The following is a 23,232-nucleotide window of genomic DNA, read 5'->3' as shown; positions in this document are numbered from 1 at the left end:
TGTGCATGCACCTATCGGGAAAGAGAGAGTCCTCTTTGAAAAGAGGGCACTCTTAATGACATAATGACAAGATGGCCAAGAAAACCCATATAAAATGAAAATTCCTGAAAACGACAAGGGAAATGACACAAAAATGTTCTGGCTTCCCATCCTCTAATGCTTGGTTTAAGTGCATATAATCCAGGGGAATTCAGATAAAACTGTATTTCTATGTAAAATACTATTAATGTAAATGCCTTTTAAAATTGCCATCATGGGGTAAATCTACAAAATAGGCGGTAGCATTTGTGTATTAATTATGCATGTAGATATTTAGAATAACGGCATGTACATTCATGCTAGAAGAGCTAGCAAATCAACTGTGGAAGAGATCAAATTGGCTATGTCAATCGAAGCCCAAATGTTGAAGTTATGACCGACTTATTTTGGTCACACCATTAGAAGAGAGAGATCACTGGAGAAGGACATCGTATTTGGGAAGATTGAAGGAACCAGGCGAAGAGGGTGACCTGCAAGAAGAGGGCTGGACACATTGAAAGCAACTGTGGGGATGGCGCTGGAGGGACTTTCCGGACTAGCACAAAACTGATTTCTTTTAAGATCCGCAATTCATCAAGTCGCTAGGACTCGAGCACGAGTCGATGGCACCTAACAACAGCATTCATTATTTGTGCACATCCATGAGTACATGCCAAAATTCTGCCTACAAATGTGCACATATCTTGTATGACACATATTTTATAGGTAGGAATACACATAGTCGGAATCTGAGTGGTACTCACATGCATATAATTTATAGAATACTATAAGTTACCTGTATCTCCGGCATACACAACAGTCTATGGCTGGTGTAAATGCTCACTCTTAAATTCTATGCGTGCATTTCACTTGTTCGCTAGTATTCTAGAATGGAAAATAGGTGCCTCTTTCCTTTATAGACACTACGTAGGTATCTTCTATTTGCCTAAATATAAGTGCAGTGCTCCAGCAATACCCCTGTAATGCCATAAGGATGTCAAAAGCACACATGTTGTACTCTTCTTAGAATAAATTCCCTATTCCAAAACAATTAGGGGTCCTTTTAAGGTGTGCTAACCGATTTAGCATGCACTAAAGTTTAGCATGCACTAAATGCTAAGTGCCCATAGAATATAATATTAATATAATTTAATATAAATCAGTTAGCGCACCTTAACCCTTTCAGGACCATAAGGATCGTAGGCCAATTTTTGTGGTTTTGACGACATTTTTATGGTAAAAAGGGCTTGCAGATGCCAAAAAATTGATTTTTTTGGTGAAATATCATTATTTTTATTTTAAAAAATCACACTTCTGGCTTATGGACAGTGTGGCAAGTGAATCTTCTCGTCAATCTGGCAACGACGCTAATGAATGAATGTCAGAACCAGTTTGTTTACATAAAGGCAGTATCATATGGAATCCGTACATATCAAATTTAGAACTGTAGACTATCCCAATCAAAATTTATAGGATTTTAAAGTTATGGGACAAATATGTCCCTTGGTCCTGAAAGGGTTAATAAAAAGACCCCTAAGTTAAACATATATCTCCTGATATCTCTGTGGCTATTTCTATTCATAAACAATGTTTAGTCAGCACTCAAATGAATATTAGTAAGATGCTGATTTAGGTAGGGAATATTTAGCCCATTTGCATCCATTTATTTGCTTGAGCAAGTGAGAGTGATCTCACTCATCCAATCTATCTCCTTTGAAATTTCAATGTGTCCTTCCCCAGGTATGAGAATGAGCTGGCGCTGCGCCAGAGCGTGGAGTCCGATGTCAACGGTCTGCGCAGAGTCCTGGATGAACTGACCCTGAACAAGTCTGACCTGGAGATGCAGCTTGAGAGCCGGATTGAGGAGCTGGCCTTCCTGAAGAAGAACCATGAGGAGGTAAAGCTGCCTGTTGGTTGACAGAAATACAAAAAAATGGCCTCTTTTAAGCCAGTTCTATGGCTTTCCAATGATTTGGAGTCACATCGGGCTCATATTCAGCTGGTAGCAAGCAGCCCGCTTAAAGCCCACTGCTGGTGCTGACCTTGGATATTCAATGCCAGGCTGTTTCCAGTGACTGGCATGGAATATCCAGGTTTTTAAAAAGGCGGCTAGCTGATAACGACTTAACCGATATTCAGCACTATCCAACCATCAGCTAGTGCAGAAAGACAGGACCTTGACTGGCTAATGCTGATAATTGGGACCTAAAGGTCACAGAACACCCCCAGGTTCACTGGCTAACGTTTCAGCACTATCAGGTGAATTTCAGCCAGGATAACCAGCTATCTCCCGCTGAAAATTACCAGTTAGCTACTGAGACACATGTTAAACCTTTATTTGGCATTATTACTCTGAAGCAACATGCTCTTATGGGAGATCTGCATCTCCAAATGCCTGTTACTTGGCACCGTTGCCCTCGTTCAATATCAAGTTACCGTATGTAGAGCAGCCATTTCACCATCTGCCAATTAAAGGGTTAACCAGTCATCGGGGGGGGGGGGGGGGAAGAGTGTATTTTGCTTTGAGCTTTCTAGTGGAAGTGTGAAATTTGCAAAAAGTTTCACAAGTGGATCTCCATGATAAAAAACGGTATGAAAATACCCCCAAATGGGCGTAAAAGCTGAAATATCATGGTTGTCTTGCATTTTTTTTTCCTTGTGAAAAAAAAAAAAAATCATGATGGTGATAGTGAACCTATAGCACTCACCGTTTTCTAAAAATATCGACCACAGTGAGTATTTCTATAACTTGATTTTCTGTGGCTGTCAGAAGCTATCCAGGTACCCCTGATATTCTGTGCTGGTATCCAGCTATCTGAACAAGAAAGGTAGAACAGCTATTTCTCTAACCTAACTTGCCTGGATAATTACCCAAGTGCTGCTGCTGAATATCGATGGTGCCGGGATATCTTCTAGCTCCTCTTTAGCTCTAGCCCCAGACTGCCACACACTATCTGGATAGTGCTGAGGCGGTCAAACCTAATATTGAGAGGTATTGTCTGGATAATGCTGCTGAATATCACCGCCAGGCCTGGTGAGCTCTAGTTATCTGAGTATCAGGTGCTGTTACCCAGATAATTTTCTTTATATAACAATCTCTATAAGTTCGGTGCTTTCCCACATGAATTTCACAAAGACCTGTATGCAGAAATTTCACTACCGATGTGTACTGTAATTATTATTATTATTTTTTTTTTTTTTTGCCATCTTGGATGAAAATGTTCCTTGCAATTTCGCCACCCATCCCATTTGCATGGGTAGCAAAGTTGCATGCGAAGAAGAGAGACACTACAGGTTAGTGCATCGGTTTCCGGGTTTTTGTAAACATGATTGTACTACCCTTAAAAATCCTTTTGATTCCAAACACTCTGACTCTCTACGCTCTGCTGACAGTAATCTCCTTGTCCTTCCTTTACTCTCTTTCTTCCATCTCAGCATTTCCCATGAAATGACCTTCAGCTACCTTAGTCCCAAACTCTGGAACTCTCTCCCATCTCACTTCAGAACTGAATCCTCCCTGTTTATGTTCAATTCACTCCTTAAAACTCATCTTTTCTGTAAAAGGCCTTTGGACTTCCCTCCCCCCTGATGCCGTCTCTGCCTGTTCTCCTCCTCCCTCTCTCTCTCTCTTTCTTGCCCCTCTTCTTTCCCTCCCATTTCTACCCTTTCCTCTTCTGGATTTTGCTTTACTGTTGTAAACCGCAAAGACGCCACTGATGACCAACTTGCAGTATATTAAGCACATAATCAAATAAATCAATAAATAAACACATCCACTTCAAGAATATATTTCTGTATTTGAAACAAATATATTTATTTATTCAGTTTTCTATACCGTTCTCCCAAGGGCGTTCAGAACATGAATTTATTCAGGTACTCAAGCATTGTTTCTTGTCTGTCCCGATGGGCTCACAATTTATCTAATGGACCTGGGGCAAGGGGGGGATTAAGTGACTTGCCCAGGATCACAAGGAGCAACATGGATTTGAACCCACAATCCCGGGGTGCTGAGGCTGTAGCTTTAACGACTGCACCACACACACCTTCAAAATACCAACACTTGAGTCGCCAATCTCAATTTGTGCATGAAAAATATTTATGCGATAACCTGTTCCGCTGATAAACTTAAAGCTAGTTATAATTTAACCGTTACACTTGTGATCGACTTAATCTTTCATGGGTCAATAACAAAAACAATACATGAACGCATGCAGCAAAACTCGAACCCTCCATCACTAGATTGTTAACCTCAACATCTGACTTCAAAGCATTCCGTAAAGAAATCAAAACGCTGCTCTTCAAAAAGTATTTACAATCTACCTAATCTCCCTCTCCGCTTCCACCAACCAGGTTTGCTCACTCCCTGGCACCATACCATCAATCGACAAAAAATACATATATAAAAAAAAAATAATAAATAAAAAAAATAAAAAACCTGGAACCTAATTCACCCTACCGAAACCGATCCCTACCAACGTATGGAAACAGAATATTTGATATGTATAGTAATGTAACCTGATTTATCTTCCATTGTTATTATGTCTACACACTCTCTCTGTCATTAGTCTATACCCTCAATCTGTATTCTCCAATGTCATGTACCCTCCTGGAAATGTCCAGCTCTCTTCTTATGTAATCCGCTTTGAACCGCAAGGCACAAGCGGAATAAAAATCACTAATGTAATGTAATGATTAGAGCATTTTGAGTGTTAAGTACTTTGACTCTTATATAAAGGTGTAAATACCAGCATTTTGCATTTGTATATCAAAAACTGGAATCTACTGTAGATTTGTAAATCTGCGCTGTGTGTAGCTTGCAAAAGGGGAAGAGATTGGACAGAGCTAAAATCGACACACGTGTTCCCCATTTCGGAAAGTGAATGCATGCATAGCGGAGGAGGAGCCTAGCGGTTAGTGTAGTAGCTTGAGAATGGGGGGAACTGGGTTCGATTCCCAGCTCCTTGTGACTCTGGGCAAGTCATTCAACCCTTCATTGCCCCAGATATGAAATAAGTACAGTGGTGCCTCGCATAAAGAACGCCTCGCACAGCGAACGCTGCACACAACGAACTTCATGTCATGATTCATACAACGAACTTCGTTTCACACAATGAAGTCGCCCGAGCTGCCGATGTATTGCATCCTTCCGCGCAGGCACTGCAGGCAGTCATTAGTCACTGCGCTTAACTGCCCTCTCTCACAGCCCTTCGCCTGGCTCCCTGTGCAGTGGCGGACCGTCGGCTCGCCTCCTTTTATGGAGGGGCCCGGCGCCTACTGCTGATGCGTTGGGGGGGGGGGGGCAGAGCTACTCTCGCCGCTTCCCCGATGCTAGAAAAAAAAAAAAAAAGAAAAGTTAAGTCCCAGTTTTTGCCGCTGAGACTCTGCCCTCTCTCACTGTATACAGTCGTCCTTTTAAGATAAACTCAATATTTTTTATATATCATGGCTTCTACAAAAAGCAGGAAGGTGATTTCTGTTGAAATGAAACGGGAAATAATTAGAAGGAGTGAATGTGGGGTAAAACAGTGTGACCTCGTCAAAAGAGTTTGGCCTCAGCAAGACCACCATTTTCACCATTTTGACAAATTTATCTTTTTTTATGTCATCTTAGCATATTTTATGCTGCAGAACGAATAATTTTTTTTAACATGTCTTGTTATGGGAAAACGCGTTTCACATAACGAACTTTTCGCATAACAAACTTGCTCCTGGAACCAATTAAGTTCGTTGTGTGAGGCACCACTGTACCTGCATGTAATATGTAAACCACTTTGATTGTAACCATAGAAAGGTGAGCTATCAAGTCCCATCCCATACCTCTTTCCCTATAGATTTGTTAAAAAGGCTCATTTGGGCCAGCCTTTAACAGGAGGGATTCAAGGAGTTCTTGCACTTATTTTCCCATCCAATAAGAAAATACATATGGATTGCAGCCTTTATCGTTAATTGGCAGCGTGTGTATTTGTAAAGTTGCAAAATGGCAGGCAGACATTGGTAAATGGAAGGGCAGCCTAATAGGGCAGTGGGTTGAAAACTAAGGGAGCCTAGTTCATATCCCACTTTGGCTCATTGTGTTCATGGGCAAGTCACCTTAACCCTCTATTGCCTGAATCCAAATTAGATTTATTCATTTAATATTTCACAATTTACTTCAGTGTCAAAGCAGTTTACAATTATTACATAATTTTTACAGACTTACCATACGATATGCTCCTACTTCTCACATACATACACAAATACTGTTCCCAAAGTAATAACTTAATACATTTTTGAAAAATAAAATAAGAAAAAACTTCATGAGAGCTTTCCAGCCAGGAATTCCCACAGGAGAGGTCCAGCATATGAAAAAGCCTGTTTCCTATTTGATAATAGCTTAATAACACTGAGGCCCAGTAATTGAAGAAGTTCTTTTTGTGATGAATGCAATGCCCACAAAATAATTAAAAAACTTCCTGGAAAGATTCACAGGACAACCTACGTATAGTGCTTTGCATATCAAACACAACAATTTAAAATGCTTTCTGGGGACAGGAAAGTACCCAATGTACCTGAATGTGACAAAAACAAGTGCCAACATTTACATGTGTAGATTGTGAAATACTAACTCCCCCCCCCAAAAAAAAAAAAAAATACCAACCTCACACACACACACCCCCTTTTCAAAATCATGAAAGCGGTATTTAGCACAGGCCGGGATGCTGAATGCTCTGCGCTGCTCCTAACACTCATAGAGCCATTAACGGGGTATCTGAGGTCTTTTTCCCTCCTATTCAGATGAATTTTTGCATTAAAAAATATCAACAGCCAACATGTTTAAGACTGATGTCTGTTACAGAACTATCATTGGTATAGGTTTGATAATATTTTCCCCACTTTTGTTGTTTGTTTTGACAAGTTTGTGTAGAGGGGTTTTGTTCTTCTGTTTTTCTTAGCTTCTTCTCCACATGCAGACAAATATACAGGTGCACTCCTGGGCACTTTTTAAAAAAGGTTCTATGTTGGCAGATCCTTTCCTAAAATAATACCAGAATTTTATATATCTCGACCTGGACATATCAATTCTAATTTCTATGTTCTGTCTAAAATGCGGTTGTTCTTTTAGTTATGAATTAAGTAAATAAGCACTGCCAAGTTCCATCAAGTCCAGTATCTTGTTTCCAACAGTGGGCAATCCAAATCCCAAAAGAGTAAAGACAGATTGTATACTGCCTATTTTATGCTTAAGCAGTGGATTTTCCCAAGTCCATCTTAATAATGGCTTATGGATTTATTTATTTTTTTACAGTAACTTCTCCAAACCTTTTTAAACCCTGTTATACTAACTGCTTTTACCACATTCTCTGGCAACAAATTCCAGTTTCCACTTTCAGTGATGAAATATCTTCTCCAATTTGATTTAAATTTACTACTTTGCAGCTTCATTGCATGACCTCTAGTTCTTGTATTTTGGAAAGAGTAAACAAGCAATTCACGGCTACCAATTCAACTGATTTTAGGTACATATATCACATCTCCCCATACTCATCATTTTCTCAAGCTGAAGAGCCCCATCCTCTTTAGCCTCTCTTCATAGGGAAATTGTCTTATCTCTTCTATCCTTTTCTTTACCCTTCTCTGAACTTTTTCTAATTTTGCTCTATCTTTTTTTGAGATGCAGCGACCAGGGCAGGATTAATTCTTAGAGGGGCCCCTAGGCACACAAGTCCACTGGGCCCCTTGCCCCACCTACCCGGCCCCACCCCTCCCTGCCCCCATTTACTTACCCTTCCTTTTTACTTCTTTATTTCCACTTGATTTCTCATTTTCTTTTCTTTTCTTTTAAAATTCAAAACAACAAAGATTAGCATACCAGTGCTAGTGTACAGTTTTTCTTCTACGCAGCCTCCAAACATCTCTGAACAAATCCCCCCTTCCTAGAGGAAGAGATCTTCAGCTGGCAGGGCTTTGGGAAACCCACCAATTTATATTGTGTATTGGGTAGGAAATCCAACGGTGTCTGCAATTCAAGAGCAGCAAGCAAAAAAACAAAAGAGAAAGCTGCAGACAGGATGTACAAGATGCAGGCTGTGTTTATTAAACCAAATATAAAATGCGGCAACTATTGTCACCCTTTTTTTTACAAACCCTGGGACCCGATATGGTCCGTGTTTCAGAGAACACGCCTTCTTCAGGGGTCCATTAGTTGTAAGGGTTAAAACAAACCGCAATATAAATTGGAAAAAAGCAAAGCACCTGGGTTAAAGCAATCAATGCGAGATGCTGGAGCGGAGAGCAACTCGCCTTTGTGGTGTACAGTTGGATCACATTGATTGCTTTAACCCAGGTGCTTTGCTTCTTTCCAATTTATATTGCGGTTTGTTTTAACCCTTACAACTAATGGACCCCTGAAGAAGGCGTGTTCTCCATAACACGGACCGTGTTTGTAAAAAAAGGGTGACAATAGTTACTGCATTTTATATTTGGTTTAATAAACACAGCCTGCATCTTGTACATACTGTCTGCAGTTTTCTCTTTTGTTTTTTTTTTTCCATTTGGGTAGGAGGCATGGGCATGGCAGGAAGAAAATTTAGTGCCCGCCATTTTATTGGACTAATACATTTCTCAATTAGCTTTCAGAGGTGTTGTTACAGTATCCCTGTCCTGACCTAAGGAAGGGAGTTTTGGTCCCTGAATTAGAAAAAAAAAAAAAAAAGTATTAAAATTAGGCTAATGAAAAAGATCACCTTATTTCCATTTTCTATTAATAAACGATGAAATAAATAAAACAAATAGATTTTTTTTTCTACTTTTGTTTTCTGGTTTCTGCTTTCCTCATCTTCTCATCATTCTCTTTTTTCCATCCACTGTCTGCCCTCTCTCTGCCTCTTCCACATGGGATCTGCTCTCTTTCTATGCCTCTTCCAGAAACTGTCTGCTTCTCACATCTCTCCTCCCCCCCCACCACTTACCTCCCATCAGTCTGGTATCCATCTACTTCTTTCTGCTTCCCCAATGGTGTGGCATCTGTGTTCTTACCTTCCATCCTTCCTTCCCAGCAGATTTTAGCATCTCTCTCTCTCTTCCTTTCTTCCCCTCAGATCTGGTATCTGTCTTCTTTCTCTTTTCCTCCTCCCAGGTCTGGTATCTGTCTCCTCCTGCTCCCCCCATGCTCTGGCATCTCTCCTTTCTCTTCCTCCTTTTATTCCCTGGTCTTCCTTCTCAATTTATTTTCTGCCTCTGTCTAAATTATTTCTTACTATTCAGTCCTCAATTTCCCTCTTTCATTGTGTCTATCTATGGCTTGCAACCTCTTTCCCTCACCCCTTCCAGTATCTAACTCTATCCTTTTCCCCCAATCCAGCATGTGCCTTTTTTCTTTTTCATTCTCACTTCCTTCCAGCATCTGTTCCCCTCTCTCATCTTCCCTTCCATTCAATGTCTTTCCCCCCTTCCATTCAGCGCCTGTGCTCCTCACCCCCACACTTTCATTCAGCGTCTGTGCCCCTGTCTCACCTTCCCCTTCCATTCAGTGTCTGTGCCCCTCTCTCACCTCCCCCTTCCACCTCCCCCCCTTCCAGTCATCTGTCCTCCTAAACCTAAAGCACCTCTTCCTGGGCCATCTCCCTCCTTTCCCCTCACCTTCACGGATGCTTTCTAAAAGCGAAGTTCTCTCTCTCAGACCGGCCCTGACAAGGAAGCCGTTATCATAAGTAGTGGGGTAATGGTGGAGAGCATGAGGCAGAGGTCAGAACTAGATCTTGAATATCCCTGGCCCACTCCATCTCTCTCTTTCTGGCGTCGGCTCGGGCTCTGTCCACCTGGTGCTGTGGTGACCAATATAATTGCTAACAAAAGGAAGTAAGCGGCTGCCAGACCAAACCCCAAGCAATCATCCTCCCCCCCTCACAGCCATCAACGCCGCGGAAACTAAAGTCCCAGACCACTCTCCAGCAAACCTGTCCCTCCTCTCTTCGAATGAGATCCCAAACAGGAACTATCCTGCCGGGGAATACAGGCTGCACTGGAAGAGCAGCTATTGCGCTGCTGCCTGCGTTGTATTTACACGCCGTCTTTCGCGAACATTTCCAGTCACTCAAGAAAAGCACATTTAAAATAAGTTGTACACACACAGCTCCCCTGGAGCTTTTCCTCTAATGCAACTTCCAGTTTCTGCAAGATCGCATCAGAGGAGAAGCTTTGCAGCAGCCGTGGGTATGCAACTAGTGAATGCCCCTCTGGTTGCCACGAAGGTGAGGGGAAGAGATGCCTGGACAGCTGCCCTATTTGCCTTCCCCTAACTTTGGTGGGCCCCCCTGATGTTCTCAGGCCCGAGGCACGTGTCTACCTGGCCTACCCTTTAATCTGGTCCTCGCAGCGACCTAAAATGAATGATGTAATGTTAAAAAAAACAAAGGCTGAAGTAATATTCAGGAATTCCAGGCAGATTAACTTCTCACATAGGACACATGGCAGGCACTTGTTGTGTGCATTTTTTAACATGGTTCCACTGTAACCAACCTAGCTCTTTTTTTCAGCTGTGCCAAAAGTCCCTTATCTTTAACTTCTACTACTCATTTCTATAGTGCTACTGCATGCAGTGGCATAGTAAGAGGGAATGGGAGGGGTGGACCACCCCGGATGCTGGTACCTCTCCTCCTCTCCATCACCACTCCTCCCTACCCCTTCCCCACCATGTGCATGCATTCTCTCCACCCAATACATCTAGCTCTTCACCGAGGCAAGCAGCAGCTCTAACCTGCTGCTCATGCCAGCCTCGACTCTCCCTCTGATATCACTTCCTGGTCGTGTAACCAGGAAGTAAAGTCAGAGGGAGAGCCGAGGCCAGTGCGGGCAGCAAGTTAGAGATGCTGCTTGCGCTAGCAAAGTTAAAGAGGTACAGAAGAAGGGAAACAGTGTACTGGGGTGGAGAAGGGGGGGGGGGCACCACCACCCCGAGTGCCTCCTACTCTCTCTACGTCATTGACTAGAAGTACACATTATATGCAGGTACCTGCCCCTAGTGGGCTCACAATCTAAGCTTTGCACCTGGAGCAATGGAGGGTTAAGTGACTTGCACACGGTCACAAGGATCTGTAGTGAAAATCAAACCCAGTTTACCAGGATCAAAGCCCATTGCACTAACAAGTTATTCACCCTCTCCAAGGTAGGGAGAACGAGAGGGCACTCTAAAATTGAAAAGGGTAGATTCCGTTCGAACGTAAGGATGTTCTTCTTCACCCAGAGAGTGGTGGAAAACTGGAACGCTCTTCCGGAGTCTGTCATAGGAGAAAACACCCTCCAGGGACTCAAGACAAAGTTAGACAAGTTCCTGCTGAACCAGAACGTACACAGGTAGGACTAGTCTCAGTTAGGGCATTGGTTTTTGACCAGAGGGCCGCCGGTTGAGCGGACTGCTGGGCACGATGGACCACTGGTCTGACCCAACAGTGGCAATTCTTATGTTTTTATGTTCTTAACCATTAGGCTCCACTCCTCCACTCCTCCACTCCTTCACTCCTCCACTCCTCCACTCCTCCACTCCTTCACTCCTCCACTCCTCCACTCCTCCAATCCTCCACTCCTTCACTCCTCCACTCCTCCACTCCTCCACTCCTCCACTCCTCCACTCCGTGCTGATGTTCCAATTTTCTCATGTCCTTCCAGGAGATGAAATCTCTGACAGGTGCAACTGTTGGCGAAGTCAATGTAGAAATGGATGCTGCTCCAGGTGTTGACCTAACCAACGTTCTGAATAAAATGAGGGCAGAGTACGAAAGCCTGTCAGAGCAGAATCGTAGAGACGCTGAAGCCCAGTTCCTCAAACAGGTATAAAATGTATCTGCTTAGAAAAAGTCAAGCAGCCTGATGACATTGCAAGTTTGCATTATTCATAAATAGGCCTGCAAAGGTTTCTACCATGGCCAAAATATCCTTACAATTTGATTGACCAAAAATCTAGGTGCAGAGTGCAGTGCAAAACTGTAAGCCTGGTGTCAACCAAATGTATTGATTTCTGAGGGGGTTTTTTTTTTTTCTCCTGCTGGTAACATTGTTTTCTTTCTTTGTATGATCAGTGTAGACCAAAGTGAATAAACTGACTAATTTCCTTTTACACTTTTCTCTTAAAATCAGATATGTTTCGAACCTTCTAACTTTGGCAGGTGCTCATGAGATAAACTCCAGCAGAGAAAGCTTGTTTTTCCGAAGCACAAAAGGACGGAATCTGATTTTCCATTGTCATTTCAGAGCCAAGAATTGAAAAAGGAGATTTCAGTTGGCGAGGAGAAGATGCAGACCGGTAAAACTGAGATCTCGGAGCTGAGGCGCACCCTTCAGAGTCTGGAGATAGAACTGCAGTCTCAGCTGTCTATGGTAGGCAACATCTTGTTCTGTCAAGATGACCCTTTTAAAGAGCAAATTGCCCAAGTGTTGCTGACTGGTGTGGTAATCTGCAAGCGATCTGTGGGTGATTGCAAGCACCTTATGAAACTCCATGCCAATCTGTAGCATTTTGGCGGTCTGCATCTTCCATTCATGAGGGGTCCTTTTACTAAACTACGGTATAAAGCGGCCTTAGTAAATCCTTACATAATTTTTCCCAAATGCTAAGGCCAAGTTTCTTTTTTTTTTTTCCCATTAATGTCTATGCATTAGTGAATCCCCAGGCACCATTAATATGAATCTTGGTTGAAGTAAGTATTCATAGACCAACACAACAACCGTAAGAAGTTATCTTACTGTTGTGACCAACTTCAATCTATCCAATTCTATATACTTCATAGGTCCTCAGCGGGCCACCACATACTCAAACCATTTCATTGTATGTGGCTTTATGCTCCAAATCCTCATCGGACCATGTAACCATTTTTTTAATTTTTTGAGATAAAGCTTATTATAAATATACTTCAGATATATGCTAAGAATACTTAGCTTAGTGTGTTCGACGCTAGTCAGGAGGGAACAGATGTCGCCAACATGTTTCGCCCGGTCAATCCCCAGGGCTTTATCAAGGCTCCCTCTCACCAGTCATTTAGCTCACTCCACCATTGCGTCGGAACCGTAAACCGGATTAAGCCACATACAATGAAATGGTTTGAGTATGTGGTGGCCCGCTGAGGACCTATGAAGTATATAGAATTGGATAGATTGAAGTTGGTCACAACAGTATGCATTAGTGAAAACATTAGTGAAAACATTAGTGTGTGGGCATAAAAAAATTAGCTAATCAGTTAGTGCATGGGAATGTTGCTATGCTAATTAATTAATGCAGAAAAACCCACTCTTCACTCCAGACATCTTTGAGCATGCTATTTCCACATGCAGATCATGAAATTACAGCAGTATGCCTGGTTGTGTCCTGCAATAAAGCCATTTTAAGCTGCGATAAGTGCAGCTTAGTAGAAGGACCCCTGAATACATTGTGAAGCAACATATTCCAAAGTGATGCAGTTACCACTTAAAAGGTCAAGGGAAGACAATGCAAATAACTGAAGATGACTTAGTTAAGGTCAGAAAAATATGAATGGGAGCAAAGCAAGTTTTTAAAGCTTCACAGTCCATGGTGCTGGTCTGAATGGGTGGAAAGGATGGGGAGTGGTACATATCCCACAGCACACCCCAGACATTAAAATCTCAAACATTTTCAGTTGTCAGGTCAAGCAAAGCGTTTCAAAAGGATTGTGCTACATTAGGGCAGAAAATCAATTAGGGAAGGGAACTTAAGAACTGCCACACTAGGTCAGACCAAAGGTCCATCAAGCCCAGTATCCAGTTTCCAACAGTGGCAAACACAGGCCCCCAAGTACCTAGCTAGATCCCAAGTAGTAACACAGATTTTATGCTGCTTATCTAAGGAATAAGCAATGGCTTTTCCCAAGCCATCTCAATAATGGCCTATCTCTTTTAGGAAATTATCCAAGTCTTTTTTTTAAACCCCGCTAAGCTAACTGATTTCATCACAGGGAAGTTGATATACTGTGTTTCTGTGGTCACAATCAAAGAAATTTACATATATTATATACAGGTACTAGTGCTTATTTTGTACCTGGGGCAGTGGAAGGTTACATGACTTGCCCAATGTCACAAGGAACTGCAGTGGGAATTGAACCCAGCTCCCTATGTCTTCAGGGCACTAACCACTAAGCGACTCCTCTAGTAAAGAAATAACAAGAATAAAAGCAGTTTACCACATGGAATTTGGGATTTACAAAGTTTTAAGAAACGTTCCAAACCCTGTAATAGAAGAAACAACATATACTGTTACAAAGCCAAATCCATACGCAAGCCTAAAAACAGATATATTCAAGCCAGCTATTGCAGTGTGCTATTTGAATGCCTATCTTTGCACGTAGCCATTAGCAGATCAATCCTAAATTAATCCGCTTACAAGTGCCTTTCCTCAAAAATGCAAATCAAGAATCTTGTGCATTCAGAACTAAGAAACATCACACAACCAGGCTCAGCAAACTGAAACGGCCATGTGTCCAATTCACTAGCACTCTTAATTATCCGTCCATAAGAACATAAGAATTGCCACTACTGGGTCAGACCAGTGGTCCATCATGCCCAGCAGTCCACTCACGCGGCGGCCCTCTGGTCAAAGACTAGCACCCTAACTGAGACTAGCCCTACCAGCGCACATTCTTTTTCAGCAGGAACTTGTCTAACTTTGTCTTGAATCCTTGGAGGGTGTTTTCCTCTATAACAGCCTCTGGAAGAGCGTTCCAGCTTTCTACCACAGAACTTCCTTACGTTTGTACAGAATCTATCCCCTTTCAACTTTAGAGAGTGCCCTCTTGTTCTCCCTACCTTGAAGAGGGTGAACAACCTGTCCTTATCTACTAAGTCTATCCCCTTTAGTAGCTTGAAAGTTTCGATCATGTCCCCTCTCAGTCTCCTCTGTTCGAGGAAGAAGAGGCCTAGTTTTTCTAATCTTTCGCTGTACGGCAGCTCCTCCAGCCCCTTAACCATCTTAGTCGCTCTTCTCTGGACCCTTTCGAGTAGTACCGTGTCCTTCTTCCTGTACGGTGACCAGTGCTGGATGTAGTACTCCAGGTAAGGGTGTACCATGGCCCGGTACAGCGGCATGATAACCTTCTCTGATCTGTTCGTGATACCCTTCTTTATCATTCCTAGCATTCTGTTTGACCTTTTTGCCGCCACCGCACATTGTATGGACGGCTTCATCGACTTCTCGATCAGAACTCCCAAGTCCCTTTCCAGGGAGATCTCTCCAAGTACCACCCCGGACATCCTGTATTTGTGCATGAGATTTTTGTTACTGACATGCATCACTTTACACTTATTCACATTGAACCTCATCTGCCATGTCAATGCCCATTCCTCGAGCCTGATTATTTCACGTTGCAGATCTTTGCAATCCCCCTGCATCTTTACTACTCTGAATAACTTTGTATCATCCGCAAATTTAATCACCTCGCTCATCGTACCTATGTCCAGATCATTTATAAAGATGTTAAAGAGCATGGGTCCAAGCACCGAGCCCTGTGGCACCCCACTAGTGACACTCTTCCAGTCTGAGTATTGTCCATTTAGCCCCATTCTCTATTTCCTATGCTCCAGCCAGTTTTTAATCCACATGAGTATTTCACCCTCGATTCCATGGCTTGCAATTTTCCGAAGTAGTCTTCCGAAGAAAATCCAGATATACAATGTCAAACGGATCGCTCTTGTCTATCTGCCTGTTTACTCCCTCAAAGAAGTGCAGCAAGTTTGTCAAGCACGATCTGCCTTTGCTAAAACCGTGCTGACTGGTCCTCATCAGCCCGTGTCCATCAAGGTGATCAATGATACTGTCCTTTATCAGTGACTCTAGCATCTTTCCTGGTACCGAGGTCAGACTCACCGGTCTGTAGTTTCCCGGATCTCTCCTCGAACCTTTCTTGAAGATCGGCGTAACATTCGCCACCTTCCAGTCTTCCGGAATCTTTCCCGATTTGATCAACAGATTGGGTATTAGTTGAAGCAGTTCAGCTATGGTCCCTTTCAGTTCCTTGATGACCCTCAGATGGATGCCATCCGGTCCCGGGGATTTATCACTCTTAAGCCTATCAATCTGCCTACACACCTCCTCTAGACAAATTGTCAATCCTGTCAGCTTTCCGTCTTCGTTTCCAGCATACAGCCTGATGGGTTCCGGTATGCTGTGTACATCTTCTTCAGTAAATACAGATGCAAAAAATGTGTTCAGTTTGGCAGCAATTGCTTTGTCCTCTTTTCCGCTCCCTTTATTCCTTGGTCATCCAACGGTCCCATCGCTTCCTTCGCGGGTCGTTTCCCCTTAATATATTGAAAGAACGGCTTGGTTATTTTTTCCTCGTAGTCTCTTTTGGCCCCTTTTACCGCCTTATGGCACCTGCGTTGATGTTGTTTGTGCTTGTTCCAGTTTTCATCCGTTTTGGACCTTTTCCATTCCTTAAATGAAGTTTTCTTGTCTCTGATCGCTTCCTTCACCTCTACAGTGAGCCACGCCGGATCTTTGTTCTTTTTCCTCTTGGATCCCTTGTTGATACGCGGTATATATAGATTTTGTGCCTCGGTGACTGTGTCCTTAAATAGAGCAGGGCAGGTAACTCCGGTCCTCGAGAGCCGTATTCCAGTCAGGTTTTCAGGATTTCCCCAATGTATATGCATTGAAAGCAATGCAAATAGATCTCATGCATATTCATTGGGGAAATCCTGAAAACCTGACTGGAATACAGCTCTCGAGGACAGGAGTTCCCTACCCCTGCTCTAGAGTTTTTTACAGTGCCTATCTTCTTCTTAATCTTCTTCCCTACCATGAGTCTCATCCCTTCGTAATTCCCTTTTCGGAAGTTCAGTGCCGTGGCTGTCATTTTGGACCGATGTTTCTCCCCTGCGTCCAGATCAAAGCGGATCATATTGTGATCGATGCTTCCCAGCGTCCCTTCTACTTCTACATCTTGTGCTGGTCCTCGCAGGCCATTTAGAATTAAGTCCAGAATTGCATTTCCTCTAGTATTTTCCTTGACAAGTTGTCCAGTCCTTGTGTCATTTAAAAAAAAAATTTTTTTTGAACTTTCACACAAAAATCAGCAGCTAAAAATGTATTTGGCAGCTATTAATGTCCCATAGCTACTGCGAACTAAGACCAACAGCTGCTTGTTTCACCGTATTATTGTACCCAGATGGTGCTTTAAATGGACTTTGTATTGCAGCTGTGTTGGTCTGCTTATGAATCATTTAGAAGGTAATTCACCACACTGAGATGCCATCATCTGAATCAACCTTACCAGCAAAGACAGCCATAACATCCCAGCATTCTTTGAGGGAAATTACATGATGCTATTACTCAACCTGATGGATACATTTGTTTTAGTCTGACTTGTTGTATATTTTGAGACTCTTTTATAGTCCAGATTATTATGTATTTTGTTATAAAACTGAAAGCAGCTTCAATTTCTGTTTATGAAATAAACTAAGGTAGCAGTTTTCTGCTTAACCATACTAGGACTGCCCGAAGGTCCATGAAGACCAGTGGCCAATCCAGTGACAAGATCTCAAAAGAGTAAACAGATTTTATGCTGCTATCTCAGAAATATGAAGTGAATTTTCCCAAACCATTTTAATCATGCTTTATGGACTTTACTGTTAGGACCTGGTCTAAACTTTAAAAAAAACAAAAAAAAAAACCCTGCTAAGCTAACTGCTTTTACCACATTCTCCAATAATGAATTCTAGAGCTTAATTACATGTTGAATGAAGAAATACGCTCTCCAATTTGTTTAGTGAGTAGCATGTTCTTTTTTACTGACTTTTACCAGAAAAAATCCATGGAGAGCTCCCTGGCAGAAACAGAAGGTCGTTTCTGCATGCAGCTAGCAGACTTACAATCAAGAATCAGTAGTGTAGAAGAGCAGCTACTTCAGATCAGGTCTGACATGGAGTGTCAGAACTCAGAGTACCAAATGCTCCTGGACATCAAAAGTCGGTTAGAAAAGGAGATTGGGACGTACCGACAACTAATGGATGGAGAAGGAGGGTAAGAAAAAAAACTCTGAAGAAGATTTGGGGTGCATGGAATATTAAAAAAAAGTTATTCCACACTTTTCATGACACTTTTCATTTTGTTTCATATCATTGAAAAGAAAAGTATCAAGAAAAATGCAGAATAACTTGTAAGTTTCAAGCACCATCATGGTGTGGGTGCTGGCACCCTTCCTCCTCTCCGCCCCCTTGTGATCGCATCAGCTCCTGTTGACATCACTTTTGGGTGCCGCGCATAGGAAGTGACATCAGAGGGAGAGCCAACGTGGTTGCGAAGAGCATGTTGAAGTCGTTGCTCACGTGGTGAATAACTAGAGGTATGGGGAAGGGGGCGTGCACGTGGCAAGGGGGTTGGGGAAGGAGTGGGGGGGGCATAGATGATGGCTAGGGAGGGGCGCCACTGCCCCAGGCGCTTTGCCTCTGCTGTGTAGTGCAATAATTCACAACAAGGTAAGATCAAAACTACTCATCTTGAAAGAAGGATTAGCCTTGTTAACATCAGGGCTTTTTTTGAGAGGGTCCATTTCTATTACTTGATAAAAATGACCCATGTTCCTCAAGTATTAATGAAAGCGCTCAGGTTCTGTACACTCAATGCTGCCTTTTCATGGATATTGTAACTGGTTGCAGAAGGCCTGGTTATTTTGGGCTGGGTCCATCAGTGATCACGCTGCTCCTGAAGAATGTCCTGGATATCGGCACCTATTTTGCTAGAAAAAAATGCACTGGCTAATATATATGTGTGTCCATGTGTGTGTGTTTAAGGCAATAATGTGCTATTTTGTAATTTCACAGCAAAAAAAAAGTTTTTGAAAAAAAAATTAAAGCTTTGAAGGTGTGAGACCAATGATGAAATGGGTGGCTGTGAGGAATTTTCCACATAGCCCAATACAGAAGATCTCTATATGCCAGGAGATGTTAAGTTGCATTGAAATAGGTGTTATTTCATGAAACACTCACTCACATTTTGAGGTTTATTAACAAATGATTAATGGTTTCTGTTGGGGGGGTTTTCAGTTCAGACTCTGTAATTTCTTGCATATCTTATACAGAGCTGGTGTCTGAGTGGAGTAGACAATTATGCATGTACCTTTGAGTAAGTTATGTGCCTTTTACTGGTGCACAAATCTACACCAGTTCTATGGTGTAAGTGCTCATGCTTAAATTCTAGGTGCGTATTTTTGCCTACCCCACTGGTCACCTAATTATAGGCACACAGTTATAGAATTACCTCTTTAGTGCACAAGTTAACCTGCGCTAACGGCGCATGAGTACAATAACGGTTACAATGCTGGCATGAGCACGTGCTAATTTGCATGCTAAGTGCACATAGGGTTACCAGGCATCGGGGAAAACCCGGACCGTGTTCTCATTTTGGAGGACTTTCTGGGCGCCCGGAGGGATTTCCAAAACCCAGAAGTTTGTCCGGGTTTTGGAAGTCCTGAGCTCGGAGGTGGCGCCTGGAAGCCTTTACGCATGTGCAGTCGTCACTGTGATGATGTCATACCCATGCGCGCATGGGTGTGACGTCATTGCAGTGACATCCGCGCATGCCCAAAGGCTTCCAAATGCAGTCTTCAAACTCGGAGAGGTTTGTGAGGGGGCAGGGCTGTGGGGGAGGAATGGGGTGGAGCCAGAGGTAGAACGGGACAGTACTGTGGGCGGAACGGGGTGGAAATCTGGCAACCCTAAGTGCACACTGTATTCTAGGGAAAGAACATGGCGGGTTATGGGGGGGAGAATGAGCATTGAGTTAGTGTGTGATAACTTTACTGTGCACTATCACATAACATAAGTGGACTTACCATCTCCTCAAGAAGAGGTGTTATGTGTAGTGGCGCAGTAAGGGAGAGGCAGGGGGGCATACCGCCCCGGGTGCCATCATGGTGGGGGTGCCAGCACCTCTCCTCCTCTCTTCCCCAGTCATGGATGTGCCTTCAATTCCCCATCATCATACCTCTAGCTATTCGCCAGTGAGCAGTAGCTCCAATCTGCTGCTCGCGCTGGCCTCAGCGTTCCCCTCTGACGTCACTTCCAGGTTTTGCAATTAGGAAATGAGGTCAGAGAGAAAGAGAGAGAGAGAGACGATGCTGGCGTGGGTAGCAAGTTTGAGACGCTGCTCACGCCGAGGACCTAAACAGGTACAGGGAAAGGGGAATGTGCGCGGCAGTGGGAGGAGAAGAGGGCTAGGGGGACGGAGAAGAGGATGAGGGGCACCAGCGCCCTGGATGCCTCCCACCCTTGCTACACCACTGGTTACGTGCACTTACACTCATTACAAGTACACTAGGGGACAGTTCTATAGCTGGATGCCACAACCTAGGTGCTCAAATTCCGCAGAGTAGCATATGTTGGCATCAGCATGTCTAATCTAGGTGTGTAGACTTGCACTATATCAATAACAGGCGGAAATGCACGCACCTAAATGTGACAGTTGCACACATAATGTACAGTATTCTGTAAGTTAAGTGCATAAATGTCATCCCCACCTATGCCCCACCCCCTGTGAATGCCCCCTAGCATGTACGCACTAAGGCAGATGCATGCATAAGTTACAGATACTGCTGAGTGCACAGTTAGCACATATGTGTGTAATTGTAACAGTGTTGTATATAAGTGCTAGCATTCTGTATTTACACACGCACTTGGTACTTGAATTTAGTAACGGCACCTTACGTTAGGTGGCAGTAGGTGTCCTACTGCCATCTAACTTATCTCCCCCCCCCCCCTTTTACTAAGCTGCCTTAGAGGTTTCTACCACAACCCAGAGCACTAAATGTTCTGACGCTCATCTATTGTTTTGTTTAGTGTTAATCTGCATGGTAATTGACCGTGTCATTTAAAACCAATGAAAAAGTCATTATTAAAATATTGTAGGTACCCACAGGTGCCTACAAAAAAGGACACCATAATTGCATCTACAGAAGTGCCTATGGTCAAAATACCTACGGACATAAAAAATGCCAGACTGGGACATGCCAAAGATCCATCAGGTCCAATATCCTGTTTCCAACAGTGGCCAACCCAGGTCCCAAGTAGTAAAAAACAGATTTTATGCAGCATATCCTAGGAATAAGCAGTGGATTTGTCCAAGTCATCTCAATAATGGACTATGGATTCTCTTTTAGGAAATTATCCAAACCTTTTTTAAACCCCGTTAAGCTAACTGATTTCACCACATCCTCTGGCAATGAATTCTTTCTGTTAATCCTCTCAGGAGTCTGTATGCATGGCGATCAATCCGCTCCCATGAAACGGACCACAGAAGCAGAAACACCCACAGCCCCAAGTACCTCCCACATGGAAGCGGAAATGACCATTGGTGCCACTGGGTGCCTCTGTAGATACAATTCTCATCATACATAGGCGCCACTAATGTAGGCCTGCAAAACCCTGGCCTGCATTACAAGCGCCTATGGTAATCGCAAGCTGTGATTCTCTTAATGGCACCTCTGTGTGACTAGCATGCAGCTAGAGTCACTTTTGGAGGCGCCAGCTGATGTAGGCACCATTATCAGAATCAGACCCTTGGGGCCTGATTCTACAAATGGGCATCCCAATTGTAGGCGGTGGTAGACATCCTACTCTTATCTGGGAGTCGATTTGAAAATCCTCCCTGAGGCAGGATGCCTACACTGTAGGCTTTTGTCGTGGGTCTAAGGAGACACTTAAGCTCACCCAAGGCTGGGCGTGGGTGTGGTTTTGCCCAGAATTGGTCTTGGGTGAGTTTAAGAGACCCAACATTTCATCAGAAAAGTAGATGTGCCAGCTGAATTGATCGCGGCACAGAAATCCCCAATCAGCTGAGCCGGCAGGACTCCCGAAAACCATGGTTTTGGAGAGTCCTGCTGGCTTAGCTGATCGGGGGGGGTGGGGGGGGGAAAATACCCCTGCCGCAATCAGCTGAGCCAGCTGCGGCAGAGGACCCCTGACACTCAACCCCCGAGATCATCAGGACACCTGATCCCTCATGCCTGACACTCCACCAATACACACGCCCTCCCCCGAGATCAGCAGGAGAGAAGCCCACTCCCTCCTGCCACCAATCCCCTGAACCCTCAATACCCCACCCCAATACCTCCCCAGAACCTCAACACCCCTAACAGCCCACCTTGAGACCCCTGAGTCCACCCACCCGTACCTTAAGAAGGAAGGCCACCAAGAGGGATGCCTACTCCCTCTGGCCAGCAGGCCTGCTTCTTCAAAATGGTGGGCTTTCCCTTCCTGGTGCATCCTGGGATGAAAACCTTTCAGCAGCCCCTCGTAGTGTTAATCCGGAGATGCTAAGAGTTTCTGGCATTATGGACATGCTAGCATCAGTGCGCTCTCTGGTTAACATGTCCATGCCCATTCTCTGCCCCTTCACAAAAAGAAATAAATGCCACACATTTAGCATGCAAAGATGGCAAAACTAATGTGGAATATGTTAGCATATTTTTGCTGCATTGAGCGTGTGTTAGTGCCTAATGCAGCATAGTTGAGGCCCCTAACATTTTTATCTGAGTCAATACTCGTATATTTGACCAAATGAACCTAAATCTTCTCATATTTTTGTTTATAATTGAACTGTGTAATTCTTTCTGTCATATCTTACTTATATTATTCTTTCAAAAGCGGCAGTGGTCACATAAACTGGAGTTTATACCATACACAGGAATTCAGAGAGCATGCTAGATGTTTCTTCTCGGATACTGGAGCTTTTTTTGTCTGTAATTCATAATCAGTAAAATTAATTAGTGACTATATCATTGTCCTTCCTCTTTAGAAGTTCATCAACTACGCACAAATTATCAACTTACTCAACAAGCTCTTAAAAAGGTAACATCAATATCATGATTCCAACTATGTCTTTTTTTTTTTTTTATAAATCTTTATTCATTTTAAAGCTAAAATAAGTGCTATTATATTATATAGGCATTTTACACTTTAACCCTTTCAGGACCAAGGGACCTATTTGTCCCATAACTTTAAAATCCTATAAATTTTGATTGGGATAGTCTACAGTTCTAAATTTGATATGTACGGATTCCATATGATACTGCCTTTATGTAAACAAACTGGTTCCGACATTCATTCATTAGCGTCGTTGCCAGATTGACGAGAAGATTCACTTGCCACACTGTCCATAAGCCAGAAGTTTGATTTTTTTTAAAAAAAAAATAATGATATTTCACAAAAAAAATCAATTTTTTTGGCATCTGCAAGCCC

At 43.1% G+C, this 23,232-nt stretch overlaps 1 protein-coding gene across 1 annotated transcript in view; it reads left to right on the top strand.

Moving 5' to 3' along the window:
* The window catches only part of LOC117347590 (keratin, type I cytoskeletal 47 kDa-like), a 30,557-nt gene that overhangs the window by 3,370 nt on the left and 3,955 nt on the right, over positions 1–23,232 (top strand). Inside the window, exons 3-7 of the mRNA XM_033918706.1 lie at positions 1,759–1,915; positions 11,662–11,823; positions 12,244–12,369; positions 17,802–18,019; positions 22,790–22,842. Of these exons, the coding sequence (XP_033774597.1) occupies positions 1,759–1,915; positions 11,662–11,823; positions 12,244–12,369; positions 17,802–18,019; positions 22,790–22,838 (712 nt within the window). The 3' untranslated portion in view covers positions 22,839–22,842. The remainder of the gene's footprint in view (positions 1–1,758; positions 1,916–11,661; positions 11,824–12,243; positions 12,370–17,801; positions 18,020–22,789; positions 22,843–23,232) is intronic.

This window comes from Geotrypetes seraphini, chromosome 13 (assembly GCF_902459505.1).
Source record: "Geotrypetes seraphini chromosome 13, aGeoSer1.1, whole genome shotgun sequence".
NCBI classification, from domain to species: domain Eukaryota; kingdom Metazoa; phylum Chordata; class Amphibia; order Gymnophiona; family Dermophiidae; genus Geotrypetes; species Geotrypetes seraphini.
The sequence above is the reverse complement of the archived record's forward strand: the minus strand, read 5'-3'. Positions and strand labels throughout refer to the sequence as shown.